Below are 23800 nucleotides of genomic sequence, written 5' to 3'. Positions count from 1 at the left end.
GACATTACTTTATTTATGTACCGGGGACTCCCATCCCAACGACGGGGAATGATTCAGGCATGTGAATCTATGAAAGATACCCAAATACTGGATAAACACTAATATAAATTCCAAACCAAACCCCGGGTCATATTTCTTAGCCAACATAGCAGGTCGGGTTACTAATACTGGATTACCATTGAAGGTGGTTGAAAAGGAGGCTGGCGCATTGCAGCAGTGTGGATTCATGGCAATCCCACATTGTGTACCAGTCACTATACCTGCCAGAGGCATCATCCCCACTTGTATTAATCCTGGGAATTGTCCCACCCTTGAGAGAGGACCAGACTGAGTCTACTGCCCAACTAATGAATAAATCTTTGCACCGGTTGACCCACCAAGTAACCGTAAGGGGGATTCAGGGGGACTCACTTAGTAATCAAGTTATAATGGCTAGAAGAGTAGAATGGCTAGGATCAGCCCAAAAAACATTGGGGGGAGATTGTGTGGTTTTAAATCTCAACAACAGAATAACGCCACGATTTTTTGTAGACCAACTGCGTTGGAATCCACGCGATGGTACCCAAATTAGAGCATTGCCCTATGCATTCTTTTTTAAGTCACCAAATATTTGGGGTAGTGGAATTGGTGGTATTGGTGTGCCTACGGGTTAAGGGACCAAATGTGGTGTCCTAGATAACCCTGGTGGTATGAGAGTAAACATAGAGAATAGATTGCCCCCCTCAGTGGTTTGGATTCCTGTGATTGACTAACGCCCGAAGAGCACACAAATCTGCCAAGTAATAAAGGGCCAGCTAGTTATCAAACCCCACACCTTGATAGGGGGAGTAAGAATGATCCACTAAGTAACCATACTAGCAGTCTATTTGTCGAAACAATTTAATCTAGTACTGATATCTTATATTTCCTGGAATGTCGCGGGACTGCAGTCTAAATTAGAGTCCCATGATTTGTCAGGAATTAATAGAACATTATGACATCTGCTTATTTCAGGAGGCGTGGTCCACCAAACCTTTATATCGGTTGGGATAGCTTAATTTTTACAAACCGGCAATTCAAGGGCAGAAAGGCAGACCTTCAGGGGGGCTAACTATTTGAGTCAAGCTGAATTTGGGTTTTACCATGTGTATACTCCCCATTGATAGTCCATTACCTTGGAACATTGGTCCCTATTTTGTGACATGGAGGCTTTGGAGAGAGATGAAAGTGACCATAATCCTCTTTCATTAAAGGTGAAAACTACGGGTCCAAGTCAGCTGCCAATTCCACCATTGCCACATTCAACTAGAGAGGTTCAGCTTTGTAGCAGTATGAGGAGGGTAAAATGGGACAACGTAGTGACCAGCGAACAAACACTTATAGATATAAGGGCTACAGTCTCTAAAACTTTGGAAGAGCTCCGAGCTATTGCAACACAATCAGAGTTAAACAATAGAATTACAAAGCTACACGAGGATCTGTTTTGTAAAATTAGTTCCTTCTTTTTAAAACCAGTTAGTAGCTCGAGTAAGTGGAAGTGTAAAGACGCTAATTGGTATAATAAGGATTGCAGGGCAGCCTAAAAGTCAGTGGCTGCAGCCATCAAGCAAAATTATCATACTGCTGTCAAGCTCACCCGACAAAAATATAAATCTGTATTAAGTAAAGCCAAAAATGATTGGGACGAACAGAGGTGGGCAGACCTTTATCAGGCCAGCAAAGAAAGGAACTCCCAGTTTTTTTGGTAGCAGGTAAAATGGGGGAGAGGGGGGCAAGCTCCGGCACCCCATAATCATGTAGCCTCGGAGATGTGGGTCTCCCATTTTGCTACGCAATTTGCTTTGGAGGCAGGGGGTGATAATGAGGACGTTCATACTACTTCATCTCCTGACAAAGTATTGCATTTTGACATAGGGGGAAGTAGAAATAGCGCTGGGTTCAGTTTCTAATGGTAGAGCTCCTGCTCCTGATGGAGTCCCGGCCAATTAGTTTCAGAATGATAGGGTTATCTGGCAAGAGTATATACTCTTGCTAGTGAATGCAATAGCTAGCGGTGCAGTTATTCCAGATACGTAGAAGGATGCAGAGATTTTGCCAGTATTCTAAAAAGGTGATAGCTCGTGCCCAGGTAATTACAGACCAATCAGTCTCATAGATGCCATTCAAAAAATTATGGGTAGAATGGTACTAAACAGGATACGAGATTGGATTGCTGTTAAGGACATATCAACCCCATTACAGGCAGGATTTCGTACTAATGTGAGTACGATGGATCAGGTTTGTTTTGATTTATTGGCGTGTTGTTGTGCTGGCTAGTGGTACCATCTACGCAGCCTTTGTGGATTTAAAATCCGCTTTTGACTTGGTTTCTTGAAACACACTTTGGAGGGTCTGTAAGGATTTGGGTATGTGTGCAGGTTTGCTTTCTGTTGTGGAGCACCTACATGCAGGGAACTATGTCTACGTTTGTTGGAGTACTCAGGGTAATAAAACAAACCCATTCCCAGTATCTAAAGGGGTGCGTCTGATGGAGCAGATTTCATCTGCAGTCAGGCATTGTTTTATTTTCTGTGCTTCAGACAGATTGCATTTAAATTGCCACGTACATTTTGGTGCAAGTTAAAAACATGGCACATGAAAAACATGAAAGTGAGGCCTATTCAGTCTGAAATGCTTGTGCTGAATTAACATGCGTTTTTACAGTGTAGAGAAAAGTGACCCTTTTAGCTTTGAAGATTAATAGAATGTGTTTTTCTCTTCCCAGCCCATCCCATGCAATCTAAATGTAATATTCCTGTCTTAATAGACTTTGACTTGTTGCATATTTTGATAAATATTTTCAGTTAATAACACCTCTTTTTATAATGTGTGTGAATTAATAATGCACAAACACTACACAGGGGACTAAATGCTTTTCGCATGAAAAGCTATCTAAAACACTAATGCATGTTGCTGTGTGCACTATATTAATTGTGTGTGCTTTTAAAATTTACACTAAAGCATGAAAATGCTATGTTGCACATTTCACATTTATTTTGCATGTTGTCATAAATAATAGAAAAGCTGCTTTTCACTAATAGCTTGGCTAGGTAAACATTTATAAGGGGTATTAGTATGAGGGAGGGATACATAATGGGCTGATTTACATGAAATTAATATTATCTTTGTGTTTGTTTTATTTTTGGGGCCTACACAAAACATGGCTGCCTGTGAATCCATCAAGGCTATGGCTTGCAATTTAATGAGAAGGGAGCATGCGCAGACTGTGGCAGCTTTCCTCATGACAAGAAGTGAAGGACATCTTCAACTGTACATTCTTGTGATTCTGCCAATGTACCAGTGTTAGTTAAAAGTGTCCATCTGACTACGCTGTGGAAGAGAATTAGAATGAAACTTTTTTCCTAGTAAATGTTGCAAATGTTTATAAATGTAGTTATTCATGTATGCTTCTTTTGTTAAAACTGGTAAAGTCAGGATTTTAGAATGAGTCAGGGTATTGAGAACTCATGCCATCATGACTGACCAATCACGTACAGGTTTTCCTGAAAGATGATACATCTTTGTGTAGTCTGCTAATAATTAGGGTATAAAATAATGTCCTCTCTGGATGGGGGCTGGCTTTTCTCAGCTCAGCTGGCTTCTATGGGTTAGGTACGAGAAACGTCCCGGGAGATTGATGAAGGGGAGGTGCGTCCGAGGAGATTCAGGGGGAGGTTTCTTGCTTCCACGTCATATCTTGGCACATCAGGCCACATTCCTTTGAGGTCTGGTGAAGGGCGGGCTGTCTCCCTCCTTTTTGCTCTTTAGACACAGAGATGCACATGAGCAGCAACAGATAGAAAGGCTCTTTAGATTTAGATGCTAAACTTTAAGTTTATGTTTTGACTAATTAATTAGGTCTAAAAAGATTTATTTGTCTTATGCATTTATTTCTCTTTATGGGAGATTTTTGCCAACTATTTAATTATTGATTAGCCTTGCAAGACTATTTTTCTTAGAAACTCTTTAAGAATTTTGATTGATATTTTGCGCCACATTTTCATAACTACATGTAATGCTTATATGCAGACTGTAATGTGTTCTGTATTATTGATATTTTTCCTGTTTTCCAAATTATGTAACCGGATTGATATTTTACTAATGAATAAAGGGTCAGAGAAAAATTTACTTTTGACTAGAAAATAAAACCCTTTAAAATACTCAACAACTCTCTTTATTGGCTTGAATAATAAATTGCATTTTTGACTGTTCAGGTTTAATTAAAGCTCCCGAAGGTAATACATGGTGTGAAGGGCCCAACACCTTTTGAGCGGTAAATTAGAGGTAGCATGAGGGTTTTACATCGAGAAATTACCAGAAGAAATTACCGCTCCATCACGTCAAGGGTGTGTTTGGCACCGACTCTATTTTCACTGTTTATTAATGCGGTTGTAGATTACTTTTCTGCTTTTCCGACTGACACTCCGTCCCTTGCAGGTGTTAAAACTCCCATATACATGTTTGTAGACAATACTTTAATCATCTTTAAGACACATACCCAACTCATGCACCCCTTACTTAAGATCTGTAATACCAAAGTCATAGCCTTTGTAACTTATGGCGCTGAACTCTGAGGTTTTAATGATTTAAAACCATTAGTCTTAGCACAGTACAAATTTGTGAGAAGTGTTATTGGCCTACCACCAAGCACTCCATTAAAGCCAATTTTCTATGACTTAGGTTGTAGTATACTGGAAGAAGTTGCTAAGTTTCGTCCAATTGCTTACTGGCGGAGACTATGGACTACCCCAGAGTTATCACAGTATGCAGATGCTCTAAAAGATGAATGGGATTTTGATACCTCATGCTAAATCTAGTGGCTACAAAATTTAAAAACAACACTGGTTAGTATGGGTTTGCGACATTTGTGGGATGAGCCAGAGAGCCAACAATTTCCCCCCAAAAAAGAGATGAAAAGGCTCTATAGGTCTATATTGGCGAAGAATAGTATAATTACCTCTGAGTCAACATCACTGACAGTCAAGCCCTGCCCACAATATGAGCATTATTGGGATGTTATCACCAAACCAAGGAATAGACGTCTGTATTTTCAATTTCGGGTAGGTTCATTACCTGTAAATGCATTTACATGCAAATGGCATAGTGAAAATGACAGTAAGTGTAAGTTGTGCTTGGAATATGAGGAAACTTACTCGCATGTTTTATTTGTTTGCCCGGAATACCAGGCTCCATGGAAAAATGGTTGCAGCCATTATGTAAGAATATGGGCGTTAGGAGCAGTGCAATTGCAATGAGAATACTGCTGACTGACAATAATGTACCATGTGTAATAGCTGTTGCCAAATTCCTGAGTTGGATGTGGACAATCCGGGAAAGAAAAAAGACAGGGGTTGTTAAGTCCATCTAAGCCTATCCAACTTAATGTTTGTGAAGGAAATTAAAAGATGTAGAATAGGACAGGCTGGTATCATGCTGGAAATTGGCTATTATTCCAACTAAAGGTGGAGTTTTCCTTCAATATCTTGAAACACACTTTTTGTATAAAATTGGTGTACATTTGACAAACCCCGTACCTGATTATTTGTACCTACCTATGATTGTGCATGCCAAGGTTCTTTTTCTCGTCTAGAAATGTAAATTGTACTGTAGACTTGTTTCACGTATTTTTATACTAATATGAATTTTAATGTTTTTTAGCAAATCATTTGACATTTTTAATGTTTGGAACTCTTGAATGATTGTACATTAATTTTGTATACCCATCTATTATAATAAGACTGTGTATCTTTTTAATGGTGGGGATGAGTGCTTTTCTACTGTTAATTGCCTTTTGTGATCTTGTGATCAAAATAAAGATTGAATGAATGAATGAATATTGCCAATGTTCTTTTAGAATCCAGTGACTGTGGCAGAAAAAAACCTTTCATTAGATATTAGAAGATGTGTGAAATTATATTTAAAGGCAACTAGGGAGATGCATGAAACAACATCAATTATTTGTGGCCTTTGGATTTAAAAGTAAAGGAGAAACAGTTTCAAAACTTTGCTACATTGCTACGTGGGTTACGTCTGGTATTACTACAGGACATAAACTCATGAAAAGGCCACTGTAGGGACGAGTCAAGGCACATTGAACAAGAAGAATTGCGGCAACAGCTGCATTTAATGCTGAAGTGTCGTTGGAAGATATATGTAAAGCTGCAATGTGGATGACGACGCATGCTTTTGTAAAGTATTACTGTATTGACATGCATGCCAGAAAGGAGGCTGCAGGGGGGGGGGAATAGTAAGGAGCTTATTTGCTCATGGTAAACATCATTCCCGCCTTCCGCTAATTATATCAGTTGGTACTGCTTTCTTAGTCAGTATTCAAAGCATGTCAATCTATGAAAGATCCAATGATGGAGAAGGAAATGAGCTACTTGCCTGTAACTCTGGTTCTCCAGCATTTGTATCTTCCATAGATTCACATGAAGTCCACCCACCTCCCCCGACATGGAGGCCTCTAATATGATTATGATAAAAAAAATGTGGGTTATAACATCTGACAGTTGGAGGCTGGATCAGCTGAGTGAGATGGTTTCTGATTGGATGAAGTTTACATCATATAATGATGTAGATAGGAGAGAAAAGAGAACATTATTTTTATCAAGGTAATGTGTGTATTTATGTTTAATAATATGTACATATGACTGCTGTTTGTAAATTTACCAGGGGTTCTAGGTCTGGTAATGGGTATTGATTGAAGCATGTGAATCTATGAAAGATACCAATGCTGGAAACCAGAACTACAGGTTAGTAACTTATTTCCTCGCTACTCATTGCAATGTAGGGTGTCAGAGCACTTTATATCACATGCATACTTTATACAGAGTGAACTGGCTTGCTGGCCTGGAGGGCAATCTCACTAGTGGTCCGGGTGGAAGCGGAAGATGGCATCGCGGCCCGCTGAAGTTGTGACAGGGGTGGGTGAATCTGCCCCTCCCCATCTGGGGACGCAGAGAGGCCTAGGTCAGTGGGGAGGCCGTACGGGCCACCGAAAAGGGCAAAACAGCTTGACGGCCCTGGGGGACATTGTCAGAGCACTAGGGACCGGATGGGAGCTTCGGACCGCGGGAAGACAGTGGTGGGGCCCGCTGGGGCTGTGGCTGTGACAGGGGTGACTGAATCTACCCATCCCCCTCTTGGGAACCTGAGAGGCCTGGGTCTGTGAGGAGGCCGGACAGGCAGCCAAAGAGAGGGAAACAGCTTGCCTGCCCCAGGAGACAGTGTCAAGGCACTAGCAGTTCGGTGGGAGCTCAAGACTGTGGGGAGAATGCAGTGGGGCCTGCTGGAGCTGCGGCAGGGGCAGGTGAGCCTCCCCCTCCTTTGGCTCTGGGAGAACCTGGGCCCAGGCCAGGAGAGGTGGATGACCCGGAAGGTCGAACCAGCGTGCCGGGCCCTGGGGGGCAACATTGAGGCTACTGAGGCCTGGAAGAGTACTCCGGGCCTGAGAAGGCAGTAACAGCGCCAATTCAAGACACTGAAGGAGCATGTGGGCTCCCCCCCTCATTCAGCACGAAAGAATTGGTGACTGCTCAGGGTCAGAACAGATGTCTGAAAAGGCCCCCAACATTTACTGGTTGGTGTACCAGGGCAAAATGCTGAGGCACCTCCACTTTAAACAGCCAGCTGAGACTTCTGGGTAGAATTAACCTCTCACTGGAATGCAGCGAGGTGGCCTTTGGAACATCTTGAGCCCCATTAAGTAGTGGTGCTGGCACTGGACTAGCTGGTGGGCCTCAGGAGGTCACCACTGCTCCGCTCCTGCTGAATTATGTACCTGAAGGTGCCCGGCTCATTATACACTCAAACAAGACGGACTGCAGGGGGGAATTATGGCTCACTTCGTGTATCGGGAGCCACCTCTACTATGCCCTGGACAAGTTGGAGGCTTGAGCGTGCCCCTGAACTGAGGAGCAAGTGAAGGACATACAGTGGGTAGCACGCCCATAGAAGAGGTAGGAGGTGATTGGGGGTTGTGGCCTGGCTACACCGTGGTCTTGCGATGCAATGATAGTGAAACAGAAGGTGTGCAAGGTGGGGGAGAGCCACCCAGCTCTCTCCTTGATTGCTGCAGCTCTGCCCAGGCAGGGGCGCCTCTCAATGTGGAACATATGCTGCAGGTCACCAATGCTAAATTCATGGAGCTCCTTGCCGCTGTGCAAAACTTGAAGACATCTCTGGAGCCGAAGTTGGACATGCTGATAATTGACATGGGCATTATGCGGGAGAAGCACAATAAACTGAAGATGGCGGTAGCGTCACATGAGACCACCACAGTGGAGCTGCAAACCACAGTCGAGACGACGTAGGCACAAATCGCGGCCCTATAACGAGCGGTGGACCAGGTGCGGCACAAAGCAGACGATGCGAAAGGCACATCACACCACAATAAGATCAGGGTGGTGGGACTACCTGAGAGGGTCGAGGTCCAGAACATGGTCCTGTATATGGAGCAATGGCTGGCACAAATGGTGCTGGGAGGCAAGACTTCAACTTTCTTTTCGGTGAGCAGGCACATTGAATACTAGGCAGGCCCCCTCCGCATGGAGCACCCCCATTCCCTGTGGTGGCACAGTTGTTCAACTACTGCGACAGCGATAACCTTCAGCAAATTTCCCACAACAAAAGCCCCAGGCAAGTGGCAAATCAAGCAGTCATGATTTTTCTGGACTACACAGCAATTGTGTAGAAGCAGAGAGAGTCATATTACTCGGCAAAGCAAAAACGTAGGCAACTGGGGCTCAAGTATGCTTTGATATTCACAGCCAAACTCAGGGACCAAGAGGGAGATAAGGCTTTGATCTTTTAATTGCGACAGGAGGCATAAGACTGGCTAGAGGCCAGAGTACATCGTCTGATCTTATACCAGACTAAGACAGATGGGGTCTAGAGACGTCAAAGAACAGACGCCGACTGCTAGCAAGCTCTGGACCCAACTGTCCAAAGAACAAGTGGCACATGAGAGGGTGCAGGTGATGTCTGAACTGGAAAGAGTGGGAGCCCCGGCTCTGGTAACTTCGATGCCATGGGGACACCTTGTGTGGCTCCCTCCTGGATGAGAGCCCGGAGGCATTGGGGGCCCCCAAGTCATTCCGATGACAGCACATCTCTTGTAATGACGATTGCGCTAATGTATACTTTTTGCACCTTGATGCTGGGAATAGCACTATTTATATTGATACCATAGGCTGTGGCACTAAGAGCCTATATGTTGGGCTAGTGGGGTGGGGAGGATACTACACTGGAGGGAGGTGCTAGGGTAGACATGGGATTCCTCAATGGAATTTTACTTTGGTTGTATTGTATTTTTTGTGCAATGGCCTTGGGAAGGGAGTTCAGGGGAAGTGTTTTATGTGATTTTGTGTGTGTTGTTGTGTGTGATGATCCACCCCTCTTGCTCTGCTGTCTCAGATCCCCTTTGGGAGATTAGACATACAGACTTCACACAGTTCCGCAAGAATATAGACTACTCTTGTGGAAAGTGAGAGGCATAGGTTCCTATATGCCTACTTGAGGAGGCGCCAGGCACTATTTCCATGTCTACAGGAGACACACCTCACGGAGGCAGAACTCACCAAACTGCACAGGCATTGGTGAGGTGGAGTCTTTTGCATGACCTATTATGGCTATGCCAGTAGAGTACTGATGTGGGTGTCCCCTGGTGTCCCATTCACAGTCTCCTACACTAGGATAGACCCTGAGGGCCGCTTTGTGGTGATGGGTGGGGTGGGGGGGGGGGGGTACTGGATGGGTTACCACTGTCCCTGGTAGCGGGTTATGCCGAACACAGGACAGGCGTCCTTCTTTGCATCCTGAAGACCCATGGCACGATCCTGCGATGCCCAAGCTCTGCTGTGGGGACTTAAATGGGGTAATGGATCTCACAAGGGACAGAAACCACGCCTCTGCTACTGGGGGCGAAGTACTGTACTGTCTCTCAACAGCTACACACATGGGCATACAACATGCAAGTGGGGAGATATGGCAGCTGCTGCATCCTGAAGATAAGGAATACTCCCATTATTCAGCAGTAGATACACTACACTCCAGACTTGATGTAGTATTTGGCTCCCCTGTGCAGTGTACACAAGCAGAATACTTGGGGCGCACAATTTAGGATCACAACCCCTAGTTGATATCACTCATGTGGGGAAGACCAAGACAGAAGCTCCCCACCTGGTGCTTAGCTACATCTGCCCTGAGTGATGCAGGGTTCTGTGCGTGGATAGGCAAAGTCATAGAGCGATACTTTCAGAAAAACAAGGGGTTCCCTTCGGACACCCTGCCTGAATGTAATGCTTTCAAGGTAACTTTGAGGGGTGTGTGCCTGAAAATGGTGTATGGTATGGTACAGGGCCTGACGGTAGAAATGTTTACAATGGAGGACCACATTGGGTGCTAGAAAAAGAATGTGTGACATGCCCAGATCATCATGCATTGCTGGTGGAGCTGCGAAAGTAATGTAGGGCACATTTGTGCAGGGTGTCGAAATTTGATTATAAAACCTACCTTCCTTGATAACACCAGCAAGGAGACAAGGCCGGATGCTAATTGGCTTGACTGTTGTGGTTGGAGACCCTAGAGGTCCCATAGCAGCTCTCTGTTTCGGGTGGAGCAGGTGGTGAATTTGCATCTTGAGATCATTGCGGCATTTGAGGAATACTGCAAGGGGTTATATGAGGAGGCCTCTTGGGTAACTATGGAAACATTTCCCGCATATCTGACGAGGGTGAGAATCCCCATGATCAACCTTCTACACCAGCAGGAACTGGATGGTCCATTAATCTTCAAGTAAATAAAGAGGGCGATAGCACAGATTGCACGTGGGAAGGTACCAGGCACATATGACTTCCCAACTGAATTCTACAGTGACTACCAGGCCTTGGTGTGGCCAAACCTCATGGCGGTCATACGACAAATGGGGATTGGGTCGTCCTTTCTTAGATGGGTGGCACTGTTATATACCATGCCCCGTCGCACAGGTGCGAACCGGGGGAGTAATTTCTCACCCATTCCCAATTGCCAGGAGGACAAGACAGGGATGCCCCTTGTCCCCTTTATTTGCCCTGGTGATAAAGCCACTGGCATACATATTGCAATATCGGGCGCAGCAGCAGGGCCTCATGGTATAATGGGGCAGCCACAGGTCATATCATTATATGCAAATGATGCACTTGTGTATCCGACAGTGGACCCTGATGTGCTGCCGGGAGTGATGTCAGTAATAGATGACTTTGGGAGAATACATGGGCTCTGTATCAATAGGGACAAGTCATGCCTGTTTCCTTTGACAACACCAACAGCCGGCCAGAGAGAGGCTTTGCCACGCACTGGTCTGACCTGACAATTTGACACCATTAAATATCTGGAAATGCAGGTATATGATGGGGTGGATGCCTTACTGAAGGGAAATATAGCAAGGGCCATGGCCTCCATTCGTTGGTTGCTTCTTTTCTAGACTGGCTTTCCACTGTTGCTGATGGGCAAGATCGCCATTTCTAAAATGTTGGTGCTGCCCAGACCTTTCTACTTTTTTGCGATCATTCTGATAATCATATGGAAGTCATTCTTTAGGGAACTGCAGGGTTTATTGACGACCCTAATATGGGGTGATGGCAGACGTTGAGTGGCCCTTAATAAGCTATAATCCCACTCAGACGAGGACGAGCTGGGTGCTCCCAATTATGAGTTACATTACGCGGCTGCCCGGCTGCAGTGGCCAATGCGATGATTAGTGTGAGCCCTGGAATACGCGGGTTGGTGGACAAATTGGGAGTGACCCCTCTTACAAAGGCTAGTGGATACCACTCCGCCCAGGGCTTCCGACGGTGTCTTGCTACAGGTGGCCATACATGCATAGAGGCGGTATGCTTGTGGAGGTGTGAAATCCACGCCTTATGTTCCCACCCTTCCATGGACAATGCCTGAGTGTGCAGTTTTGAGTGTGGCTTACTGGACTAGAGACTGGGAAGGGGTAGGGGTAGGGATTTGGTCCTGGGCTGATGTGATGTCTGATGAGGGTTAGCACACTTTCGAAGAACTGATGCTTGACTAGGGACTGGGACTGGAGCAGTTTATGCTTTACTCGGCCCTCAGGGATGTGATGCATGGGACGTGGGCAAGGATCAGGGGACACCACCAATTGGGGTTTCATTGGAGGTGGCACTGACAGGGGGGTTCCACCAAAGCTATCACTTATACACTGCCTAGCGGTGACACTCCACTGGGCAAACTGAGACACTGCGGGACTGGTGGAAGGTTGGTTTGTCCGGCGATATATTGGATTAGGTGTGTGAACCTGTTGAATTCAGTCGGTTCGAAAGGTGACACACCACCATCACCACGCATATCCGACCCCAAAGAGGAATGGGAGGATGTATCCAGGGGCGAGTAGCACATGCCCTAGTTGTGGGACGAATGAAGCAGACTTTATATTCATGGTGTGGTCGTATGTGGCGATATCCCCCTTTTGGCTGCAAGGGGCACAGAGTGTGGCGGAGGTGACGGGCTGGCTGTTCCCACTAGACCCAGTCTGGTGTCTACTGGACACGGGATATATTTCTAAGAAGACGAAGGGACTACTGCGGTTGCAGAACCAGGCCTTGATCCTTGCCAAGCGATGTATCGCCATGATGTGGAAAATCTACCGGGGCTCCCCGTCTGAGCCGGTGGTAAGCTGAAATGCATAAATGGGCTGTAGCTGAGCTAGCGATACATAGATGCTACACACAAGGGGAAGAGGGGAGAACCCACCTGGGCCCATAGGATAATTACCTGGAGAAGCTGGAGGTAGACTCAGATGACCGAGCCCCGTGAAGACACATGCAGCTCAACAGAAGAGCAGTGTAGAATGAGGGGGACAATGAGATCACCCGCCCATTTGCTCCATGGTGGCACCATGCTGACTGGTGGTGTAGGAACTGAATGTCTGCTGCTAGGCATGGATGGTGATGTGTGGAAGGAGGGAGCCCTAATGGGGAAATCGAGAAATGAGCGGAGGACTGGGTGGCACGGGTGGTGGGGTGAGGCTGGATATACACAAACAGGGTTTAGTTTGTTATACCATTTTTGTTTCTATCTTTTTGATGTTGTTCATGATGATACGTAAATAAGTTTGTTGCAGTTGCTTCTTCTACTGATTCTTCTTGTATGCCTAACATATATGCTTTATGTTATGCCTGTTCGGCTCTCTTGCTCCTCCATAATGAATATTATCTATGTAAGGGGAGCGAAGGGCATGATCATGTTATGTTGGCTATTGTTATGATCAAGCAAGAGCAATGTATCTCTAACTTCCCTTCTCTGACCACAGATGTTGGTACTGTAGGTGAAATGTGGATTTTCTAAACATGGAAAATACAATAAACATATATATATATTTTAAATGAAGGAGGAGGTCTAGCAGAGAGTGGGGTCTTAGATGCCAGTCTTGTGGAGGTGTCTGATGCAGATAGGGTGTGTGACCTTGTTAGATGCTGCAGAAAGGTCCAGGAGGGAAGGATAATGGCTACAGCATCTCCTGTGTACAGGATCACGCAAATGTCATTTGGAGTGTCGATGAGCAACAATTTCTGTACATTGGTTGGGCCTAAAGCCAGACTGCGTGGCATTGAGGAGCTGGTGCTTGCTGATGTGGTTGGTGAGGCGCTGGTTGATGAGCTTCTCTAAGACCTTCTCTAAGACCATGGTATGGTAGGAGGGAGATAGTTCTGTACTTAGCGAGCATGGCTGGGTTAGCAGATGGTTTCTTGAGCAGGGGTGTAACTGTGGCAGGTTTCAAGGTGTCCAGGAAAGTGGCTGAGTCGATAGGAGACATTGAGGATGGGTGTTAATGCTTCACCGATCGGTCAATCAATCAATCAACTAATTTGTAAAGCGCACTACATACACGCAAGGGTTTCAAGGCGCTGAAGGGAGGGGAGGAAGGGGGTGCTGTTGCTACTGGTCGAACAGCCAGGTCTTCGGTTGTCTCCTGAAGGTTAGAAGGTCTTCGGTTTGTCGTAGGATGAGTGGGGAGGGTGTTTCAGGTCTTGGCGGAGTGGTGGGAGAAGGATTTGCCTCCGGCTGTGGTTTTACGGATGCGTGGGACGGTAGCCAGGGAGAGGTTTGCGGAGCAAAGATTCCTGTTGGGTACGTGGAAGGAGAGTTGGCTGTTGAGATAGGCTGGGCCGTTCTTGTGGAGTGCCTTGTGTGTGTGGATCAGGAGCTTGAAGGAGATTCTTTTGTCGACAGGGAGCCAGTGCAGGTTCCTCAGGTGGGGGGTGATGTGGTCGCGGCGCGGGACGTCGAGGATCAGGCGTTCTGGATTCTTTGCAGTCTGTTGATGAGCTTGGTCGGGGCTCTGGCGTAGAGGGTGTTTCCGTAGTCGAATCTGCTGTTAACTAGGGCCTGGGTGACTTTTTTCTTTGTGTCTGTTGAGATCCATCTGTAGATCTTGCGGAGCATACGGAGGGTGTTGAAACAGGTGGAGGAGACAGCGTTGGTGAGTTTCGAGTCGAGGATGACTCCCAGGTTGCGTGCGTGGGTGGTGTCCCCAGTGATGCGGGCCACCAGGAGTCGTCCCATGCTGAGGGGTTGGGCCCGGGGATGAGGCTCGCCGTCTTGTCTGTGTTCAGTTTGAGGCTGCTATGCTCCATCCATTCGGCGTCGGCCTTCATTCCCTGGTGGAGGTTGGATTTGGCGGTGAGGGGGTCCTTGGTGAGGGAGAGGATCAGTTGTGTTTCGTCGGCGTAGGAGATTATGTTGAGGTTGTGCTGCCGGGCGATGCGTGCGAGAGGCGCCATGTAGACGTTAAACAGCGTCGGGCTGAGGGAGGATCCCTGCGGGACGCCGCAGATGATCTCGGAGGCTTCGGATCGGGGGGAGGCGGACTATCTGGGTTGTGCCAGAGAGGAAGGAGGCGGTCCAGTCCAGGGCCTTGTCTCGATCCCTGCGTCGTGGAGTCGTGTGCGTAGTGTGCGGTTACAGATGGTGTCGAAGAAGAGGTCGAGAAGGATGAGGGCCGCCATCTCGCCGTTGTCCAACAGGATCCTGTTGTCGTCTGTGGCGGCGACGAGGGCGGTCTGGGTGCTGTGGTTGCTGCGGAAACCTGACTGGGAGGGGTCCAGGATGCTATTGTCTTCGAGATAGCGGGTGAGCTGGATGTTGACTATCTTCTCGATGACCTTAGCTGGGAACGGAAGCAGGGAGATGGGCCAGACGTTTTTAAGTTCATTCAGGTCCGCCTTTGGTTTCTTCAGAAGGGTGTTGATCTCGGCGTGTTTCCAGCAATCAGGGAAGGTCGCGGTCTCGAAGGAGAGGTTGATGATGTTGCGTAGGTGGGGTGCGATGGAGCTGCCGGCTTTGTTGAAGATGTGGTGTGGAAAAGGGTCAGACGGTGAGCCGGAGTGGATTGTGCCCATGGTCTTGATTGTGTCTTCGATGCGCACGTTAGACCAGGTTGTCAGGGGGTCGTAGTCGGTGGGGTGTGGTGGTTCCTGCGTGTTGGGGCCTGTAGGGGTCATCCGGGGGTTGAAGCTGTTGTGGATGTCGGCGATCTTGTGGTGGAAGAAGGTGGCAAGGGAGTCGCACAGGGCTTGCGACGGCGGGATTTCGTTGGCGTTGGAGTTGGGGTTGGAGAGTTTCTTCACGACGTTGAAGAGCTCCATGCTATTGTGTGCGTTGTCGTTGAGGCGGTCTTTGGAGAAGGTCCTTTTGGCGGTCCTGATGAGGTGGTGGTGGTTTCTTTTGGCGTCTTTGTGGGCTGCACGGCTGCCAAGCAACTTCTCGCTGTGCCATATGTTCTCCAACTTCCAGCAGGTGCGCTTAGACGCTAGGATTCCGGGGTGAACCAGTTGGCTCTCTTGCTAGTGTATTTGAGGGTTTATTTTTTCAGCGGGGCTAAGGTGTTGGCGCAGTCGTCCATCCATCGTCTGAGGGTGCGTGCGCCATCGTCGGGGTTGGAGGGATTGGTCGGTGGGTTGAGTGCGAGGTTTGTCTGTAGTTCTACTTCGGTGATTTTGCCCCAGCAGCGACGGGGGATCTATAGGGTGCGGTGATGTGCGACTGGTTTCCGGAAGGTGAAGTGGATCCAGTGGTGGTCGGTCCAGGTGGGTTTGGAGACGTGGCTGAAGGAGACGTGTGGTCTTGAGGAGAAGATGGCGTTGAGCGTGTGTCCCGCAATGTGGGTCAGCGCTGTGGCGAGCTGTTCCAGACCGAGGTTGGCGAGGTTGTCTATCAGGGTGTATGAGTTGCTGTTGTTGTTGTTCTCCAGAAGGAAGTTCAGGTCTCCGAGGAGGATGTAGTTGGTGGAGGTCAGTGCGTGCGTGCTGATGAAGTCGGCGATGGTGTCGCAGAATTGTGGTCGGGGTCCGGGTGTTCTGTAGACAAGGGTGCCTGGTGTTGGGATCCGTGTAGATCTGGAAGTGCATGTGCTCGGCGGTGCTGAGAGTGTCGTCGGTGTTTGTTGAGACCCTGATGGTCTTCTTGTGGACGATGGCGATTCCCCCTTCGACTCCGTTGGTGCGGTCTCTGCGGGCGATCTTGTATCCGTCGGGGGTGGGTATTGCGATGTCTGGGGAGGAGGCTTCGTTCATCCAGGTCTTGGTCAAGAAGGCGACGTCTGGAGATGCGGTGTCGAGTAGGTCTCAAAGCTCGACGACGTGTTTGCGTGCAGAGCGGGTGTTAATCAGGATGCATCGGAGCTGGTTGTGTTTTGTCGTGGAGGGTTTCTCTGCGTCTTCGATGCAGGAGAAGCTGCAGTTCTGACCGGTGAAGGGACCGTGGGTGCGCTTTGGGGTGGCCCTGCAGCAGGTGGGGGTTCGTCCTGGGTTGAACGCGATGAGGGTGCTGGCGTCGTATCGGAGGCGGTCTTAATGGCTGGTGCGGGGGCCAGGGGTTCTGGCGCAGGGCGCGGTCCAGGCGTGGACGGGCGCAGACGGGCTTGCCTTAGGCGCGCCTTCGGTGCACCAGCGGCGTGGGCGAGCAGCGGCCACCATTTTAAGGGGAGGTGGGAGGGAGGAGCAGCTGGGAGGCGGGTGGCAGGGGTCAGCGAATGGGCGCGGGGGGGTAGGGCCACAGGTGCAGCAGCGGCGGGAACTGCGAGCGGGATGGGCATGGAGGAGCAAGGAACAGAAGGAAAAATGGGCACACAAGGAACAAGCTGAATGGGCACACAATGAGACAGAGAGAAAAGAATGAGCACACAGGAAACAGAAGCAAAACTGGGCACAGCGGATACCGGGCACATGGGCACTCAAGTGCTGGTGGAGCTGCAGCGGGGGGGAGCGACCAACCTGGGAAGGTCAAGGGTTGCTCTCCTCACCGCGCAGCGGCCACCATTTGAAGGGGAGGTGGGAGGGAGGGGCAGCTGGGAGTCGGGTGGCAGGATTCAGCTAATGGGCGCGGGGGCGGGCCCGCAGGGGCAGCAGCGGCGGGAACTGTGAGTGGGATGGGGACGGAGGAGCGAGGAACAGAAGGAAAAATGGTCGGAGTCCTTTGATAAAGCTTTGGTGGGGCAAGGGTCCGATGGGGTCCCACAGATGGATGGACTTTATGGCGGGGCAGTTTTGTTCGCAGTGACAGCGGGTCCTGAGGTCAGGGTACATTCTTCGGGCATGATGGAAAGTTTAGTTGCAAGGATGTTGGCGTCTGCTTAAGGGCCAAAGTTGCAGTATATCGAGGTGATATTGTTACAAAAAAAATCTGAGAGTTTGTTGAAGAGGTCTTATGAAGGGCTGATGTTGCTGGAGGTGGCTGGAGGCATGGTGAAATCTTGGACGATTGCAAAAAATGTCCTTGCTGATGTTTATACTGGTGTTGAGGAGGTCTGCCAGAGATGTGCGCTTGTTGTTCTGGATATGCTGGTGGTAGCAACTAGAGGTGTGTTAGAAGATGTTTTGTCTGCGGTGTCTTGGCTCGTTCTCCACTTGCACTCCAGTTGCTTGCAGTTATGTTTCGTGCGTCTGAGTACCTCTGTGTACCAGCTAGCATGTTGTTGGGCTCATGCCCTTGGTTTGCGCTTGAGGGGAGAGACAGGCACGTAGTTTATTGTTTTCAATATACTGGCAGCTTTGAGTAGCTCTGCAGGTCCCTTTATTGTATTTTCTTATGTTCATAGTCCACTTAGCTGGTTACTACACTAAGTTTTCCATTGAGGGAGATTTTGTTTAAATATATATCATGGTCATGAGCAGGCATAGGTTAAAAGGCGCAGTGGTTGAGATTAAACCTCTATGCTACTTTATGAGTCTAAACTGTGACTAGACAAAAAACAGATATTTCAAGTAAGTGCATTGACCACCAGAGTAATCTTGTTTTTAACGTAATCCCTTAAAATGTACTGTGCACACAAGGATCTCTGAACCAGGTGCCTTAACTCCTTACGAGATCTTAATGTGCAGCTTCTTTGTGATAAATTAGGTAACCCTGAACAAAGTTACTGTCGGGATTGCATTGTTGCCAATGTCTGTACAGCAGAATTTTTTTCTAAATAAAGGCATAAGTTGACTTTCAGACTCTACTTTTCATGACTTGCCCTTGCCCCCTTGTGACTCCACCCTTTTTCACCTGCCACACCTTGACCCCAGATTTGTAGGTTCCAGAGGTATTTTTCTTTCCAATTCCAGCACTGCATGCAAGCACGGAACTTTCAAAATAGAAACAATGTCACACACCTTTAGTACACAGCATGACATCAAACGAGGACCAAGCATCACATTAAGATTGTCGGTGGGACTCACACGGGCCTTTAAGGAGCCTTGGGCTCAGTCTCCTTCCTGGATTCTTTTGAGTAGTCACCCTGTCGGCTGCTGCAGCAAATTCGTGCACTGAGCTCACCTAGGACAGCCCTAAGACACAGAGTCTCTCACCTGCTTATTATACTCAATCAACTTGATGGCGCTTCAGATTAATCCACGCATTTGACGTCTTGGGGAACTGCACAGTCTGCTTGTACACTAATAACATGCTGGCAGTGCACACTGACCGTAACTTCGTAGGTGCAAAGGACTCACCTGGGCATGCTACATAAATCCAAAGGTGTCCCACAATGACCGCTCCTGCCCAACTGCCTCAAGAGATGTAGACGTCATCTGTTATACGTCATGGACCTGGTGGTATTTTATCATGACATTCATGCCTAGCCACTTGGTAATTGCATACAAATTTCCTGCTCATGAATCTGATGCCATCTCAAACTGGCCCTTGTTGTATCACCCATGGCAGCGTAAAAATCTCACCTGTTCATAAGCCATGAATTTGATGGCGGTCTCTGGCGCGATCTTCAAAACGTTAATCCCGTTCCCCCTCCAGAGGGACATAAGACCTCCCTCCCTGATCATCTCGCGCAGCCCACTCAACACGTTCATGCTGTTCGTCTTCGAGGCGTGAACCTGAACAGGATGAGAAGAGACAGCACCGTGAGCGGAGAAAAGACAGACGAGGAACTTGCACATGCACTGGAATACTGACAACTGACACTGAAACATGGATTTGGGAAGCACCGGAACATGATCTCCTGAACAAGGACACCTGGACAAGGATACTAAGTTATGTTAATCTGATTTGTAAATGCATAAAAACTCATCCCTGAAGGGATAATCCTTGCACGGTCAAGTGTGATCGGGAGAGGCAATAGAGACTCCGCAAAAAAACTGAGGTTTAAAAATTAAACAGTCTGTTTTTAGGGCTTTCCTGAAGAGAAGCATCTCAGGGATGAGTTCTATCCCAAGTGGTAGACTATTCCAGCGTCTTGCTGGCAAATGGGAGGCAATTCTAGCTCTGCGGATTCAGATGTGCTTGATTAAGGCGTGATTTGAATATCTTTAGGCTCTTGTTGGCTGATAACTCTATAATTATACTGCTCAGATAAAGAAGGCCAGATCTATAGAAGGCCCAATGAGCATGACAGAGCAACTTGAACATTGTCCTCCTGCGCATGGGCAGATAGCAACGTGTTTTTAAGGTCTGAGGCTATGGTGATCTGTTTCGTAAATTGCAGACTAACCTGGGTGCTGTTTTCTGAATAACATGTACACTTGAACACTGACATGGGGACATAGACACTATAACCACTGGAACAAGTACACTAGAACATGAATATGTGGGCATGAACTCCACAACCACTTGAACATGCACACTACAACCTGGACAAGGACACAAGAACATCGATAGTTGAATAGGAATATTAGAACATGGACACTTGAACATATGCTAGTCTAGAACATGGACAATTGAGCATGGATACTATCATGGATACTAGAACCTATGGAATCTGCACACTCTAAAACTGACATGGGGACTTGGGCACTTGAATACTTACACAGGGACATAAACACTAGAACCACTGAAACATGAACACAAAAACACGAATACTTGGACATGCAAACTACAACCAATGGAACATGTCTACTTGAACATGTACACAGGAACAGTTGACCATTTATACTGTACCATGGACACTTGGACATTGACACTGAAAGGTGCCTATCTTAATGGCACAGGGACACGTGCACTAGTAAATGAACACCAACACAGGCACACATGAGTAGAAGCACATTAAGATACAAACACTGAAACAAGTATGTATAAGATAGGCACATACCTTGGGAAACAAACACTGATGCACATGTACACTGGTACATGCAGACAGATGGCCACAATGATCCCGTAGAACAGTGCTTAATTTGTAAAATATGAAGTGCAGGTGCTCAAATGTTTGTCGGAGGCCACACCTACTTTTTTCAGGCTCCGCCCACTACCTCCACTGGCAAAGAGACATGTGGTTGCATCTTATGTGAAGGGAGATGCACCCACATTTAGCAGGGCATCTAAAAAGTATCAAAGAGACATGCGGTTGCATCTTAGTGATACAGGTTCTCATCAGCACTACCATGCTGCAAACAGCACAGAGTGGAGAATATCTTGCAGCCACTTGCCTCCCCATCAATGGCAGTTCCACGTTGATGGCATGCCAATGCATACGGTTATATCAGCCTGAGGCTGCCCTTACGAACATGGGAGTCTTGAGGTCCTCTCAGCATGGACCTGTCCTAGGCTGAACCTATGACCCTCACTGACCCTCAGATCTCTTCTGTTCCAGTCTTCACAGCCTGGATTTAGACCCCGAGCTATCATCAGTAAGCATCAGCAGTCTTGGCACATTCCAACCTGGGGTTCCACTTCCACACTTAGCCCAGCATAAAAAAAAAACCTGTGTGCCTCTGTATAGCCGGCGGCGGCTAGCCTAGTACTAGGGGGCTGCCGGCCAGGCAGTGCACTGCACTGATCTCATCATTCATTCATGCAGCATGCTGCACAGAGAGACAGTACTACCACACAGTGGCGTGCGGGTGACCTGCTGACGACCGTCACGCTCCCAAAAAATAAAGCAGCGTTGGTTTGGCATGGCATGGGCGGCACCTTATTGGCATCATGATGATCATTGATGGCATGGGTGCATGGTGGCTACCGCGCTACTAGTTAAGTTACTTCACTAAGTTAACTTCTTATCTTCAGTACTGTTTAACACTACTTCAGTCTATTGGTAACTTAAACTTAGTGGTTTGTTTGTGCTGGGCCGAGACACACTGACTGCAGTGCAGATAGCGCAGCACTGCCTTAGGCTGCTGCTTAGGGCAGCATTAGGCCTGCCGCCTAATTCATTCAGCATCATGATTCATTCAGCATCATGAATCTCCATTCTCCTCTTGGCATCATGATTGATGATTGTGGAATTATGGGGCGGGTGCAAGGCGGCTACCTACTACGCTACTAGTAGTTAACTGTTAAAGTTACTTCTACTGTGTCTGTGCTCAGCTTAACTCACCTAACCTTGGCGGCACCGCGGTTTATTCGTGGGGAGCCAGGCCTGAACTTCTGACTGCAGAGTCCGTGCACATCACTGCCACTGCCTAAGGCTGCTGCGCTGTAAGCGTTATTAACTGATTGGGGGCGGCGAGGCCTAGTGTCAGGTGCGTGCCACAGTGCCACTTATCTTGCCTGGGTGCTGTTGGCCGCCGGGTGGTACTGGCTACTAACTACAGCTCTGCTGCCAATGCCAGTCAGTCCCTTTAACACCAAAGTCGTTGTCGGGTGGGTCGCGCTGGCTGGCACTCAGAGTGACCGAGTTGAAGGCCGTGGCTGGCCGTCTGTTGATTGAACCACGATTACTCGGTGTTGGGGTGCGGACGTGCGGGTACGCTGGGGCATGGCAATGGAGGCGCAATCTGAAATCTGCGCACGTTCGCTCCTGCCGCACATCTCCAGCCCCCGCAGAACTACAATCCAGCCCAATTCCGCCCACCGGCCGGGCCAGGAACACTGTTAAGTGCGGCACCACGCCATCAACATATGAGACAGACACTGGCTGCCGCTGCAGAATTGCAGTCATTAATGATTGAGAAGAAAAAAACTGAGATTCATTCATTCATGAATCTCCATTTTCTCCTCTTGACTCAACCAGTGCAGGCCTGGGCACAGCTGCCGCCGGGCCGCCCGCAACACAGTTCGCTGGGAGGGACCGGACCGGACCGGAGTACCAGTACTACTGACTGTGGCCGACTGTGCGTGGTGGACTCGACGGACTCATTCACTGACTTGGAAAAACTGACGTGTCGGGACTCGGTGAGACCACTGCCTGAGACAGACCGTCAAGCTCAGCTCAGCAGACTCACAGTCAGAGTCAGACTGTTACTGCACTGGCACTGCGGACGAGAAGCGGGACACGGACATCTAACTTATCTCTCTCTGTCTCCTCCATACTGCCAGGTACCAGCGCAGCATGAGCAGCCAGACAGTAAACTGACTGGCGTGATGCTTCCTGCCTGGCGCCATCCCAGACGGTTTTTTAATTTCACTGGCCCGCCCGACGGCACACCAGAACACGGCTCTAGCAGCACCTAGGCAGTATACGCACTACGCAGGCACTCTGTTTATGATGTTACAGTCAGTACCCTCTTCCTGGCACGTCACAGTATCCCCTCCGCCTCTTAGCAGTGCCAGACGATCCGGTGTCCATTCTGTTTCAGTTTCAACTCAAGGACCAGCGAGTACACGGACTTTTTCCGAGTCATGACAGAAAGGGCTTCCTTCCAAATCGGACCCTTCCTGGTGTGTAGTCAGTGTTACTTCAAGTTCCATGACAAAACAAAAGCAACCGAACCATACCAGACACTCTGTGCAGAGGCGTTATAATCAATGACGTGCAGCATTGCGTGTAGACCAGGCCCTGATAATTAAGCGCTGGTGCTAAGCACCGGAAAGCACCAGCACAAATTAAGTACTGCCATAGAAACAAAGAGAAACTTTGACATGCATAATGGGAAAAGGATGCAGGGTCATGTATACTAGTTCATAAGACCCACCTATAAATACATTAAGAGAACAACATTGAAACAAGGATATTGACCTATCACAATATGGACAGGGAAAAGGGAGACACTAGCACTTGAAAAAGTAGAAATAGTCACAGAAAAGCAATCTCTGACACCGGCATAAAAATGGACACTGGACATGGACACAGAACTCAGACCATGGAAGAGGACACTGACTTTACCTGTGCACTGACACTGGAGCATGAAAATAGACAGTGGTACAATAACACTAAAAGATAGACATGGACACAGGGCGAAAGGTTCAAAGACACAGACATCAGCAGACAGACCCAGGGGGACATATTCTAATGCTGACATGGGCACTGGGACAAATGTGTGTACATTTGAACTCTGGAAAAGAGATATTAGCCTAAGGATGCAAAGATAAGGACACTGGTGCACAGGAAAGAACCAAACACCAGGAA

At 47.9% G+C, this 23800-nt stretch overlaps 1 protein-coding gene across 2 annotated transcripts in view; it reads right to left on the bottom strand.

Moving 5' to 3' along the window:
• Window positions 1-23800, bottom strand: part of LOC144826956 (mitochondrial adenyl nucleotide antiporter SLC25A23-like) — a 179054-nt gene that overhangs the window by 62528 nt on the left and 92726 nt on the right. For both annotated transcript variants that reach the window (XM_078685421.1, XM_078685429.1), the window contains one exon: window positions 19242-19394. In XM_078685421.1, coding sequence (XP_078541547.1) covers window positions 19242-19394 — 153 coding nt within the window. The remainder of the gene's footprint in view (window positions 1-19241; window positions 19395-23800) is intronic.

This window comes from Lissotriton helveticus, chromosome 1_1 (genome assembly GCF_964261635.1).
Source record: "Lissotriton helveticus chromosome 1_1, aLisHel1.1, whole genome shotgun sequence".
In the NCBI taxonomy this organism is placed as follows: domain Eukaryota; kingdom Metazoa; phylum Chordata; class Amphibia; order Caudata; family Salamandridae; genus Lissotriton; species Lissotriton helveticus.
This window is presented reverse-complemented; position numbering and strand designations above follow the sequence as displayed.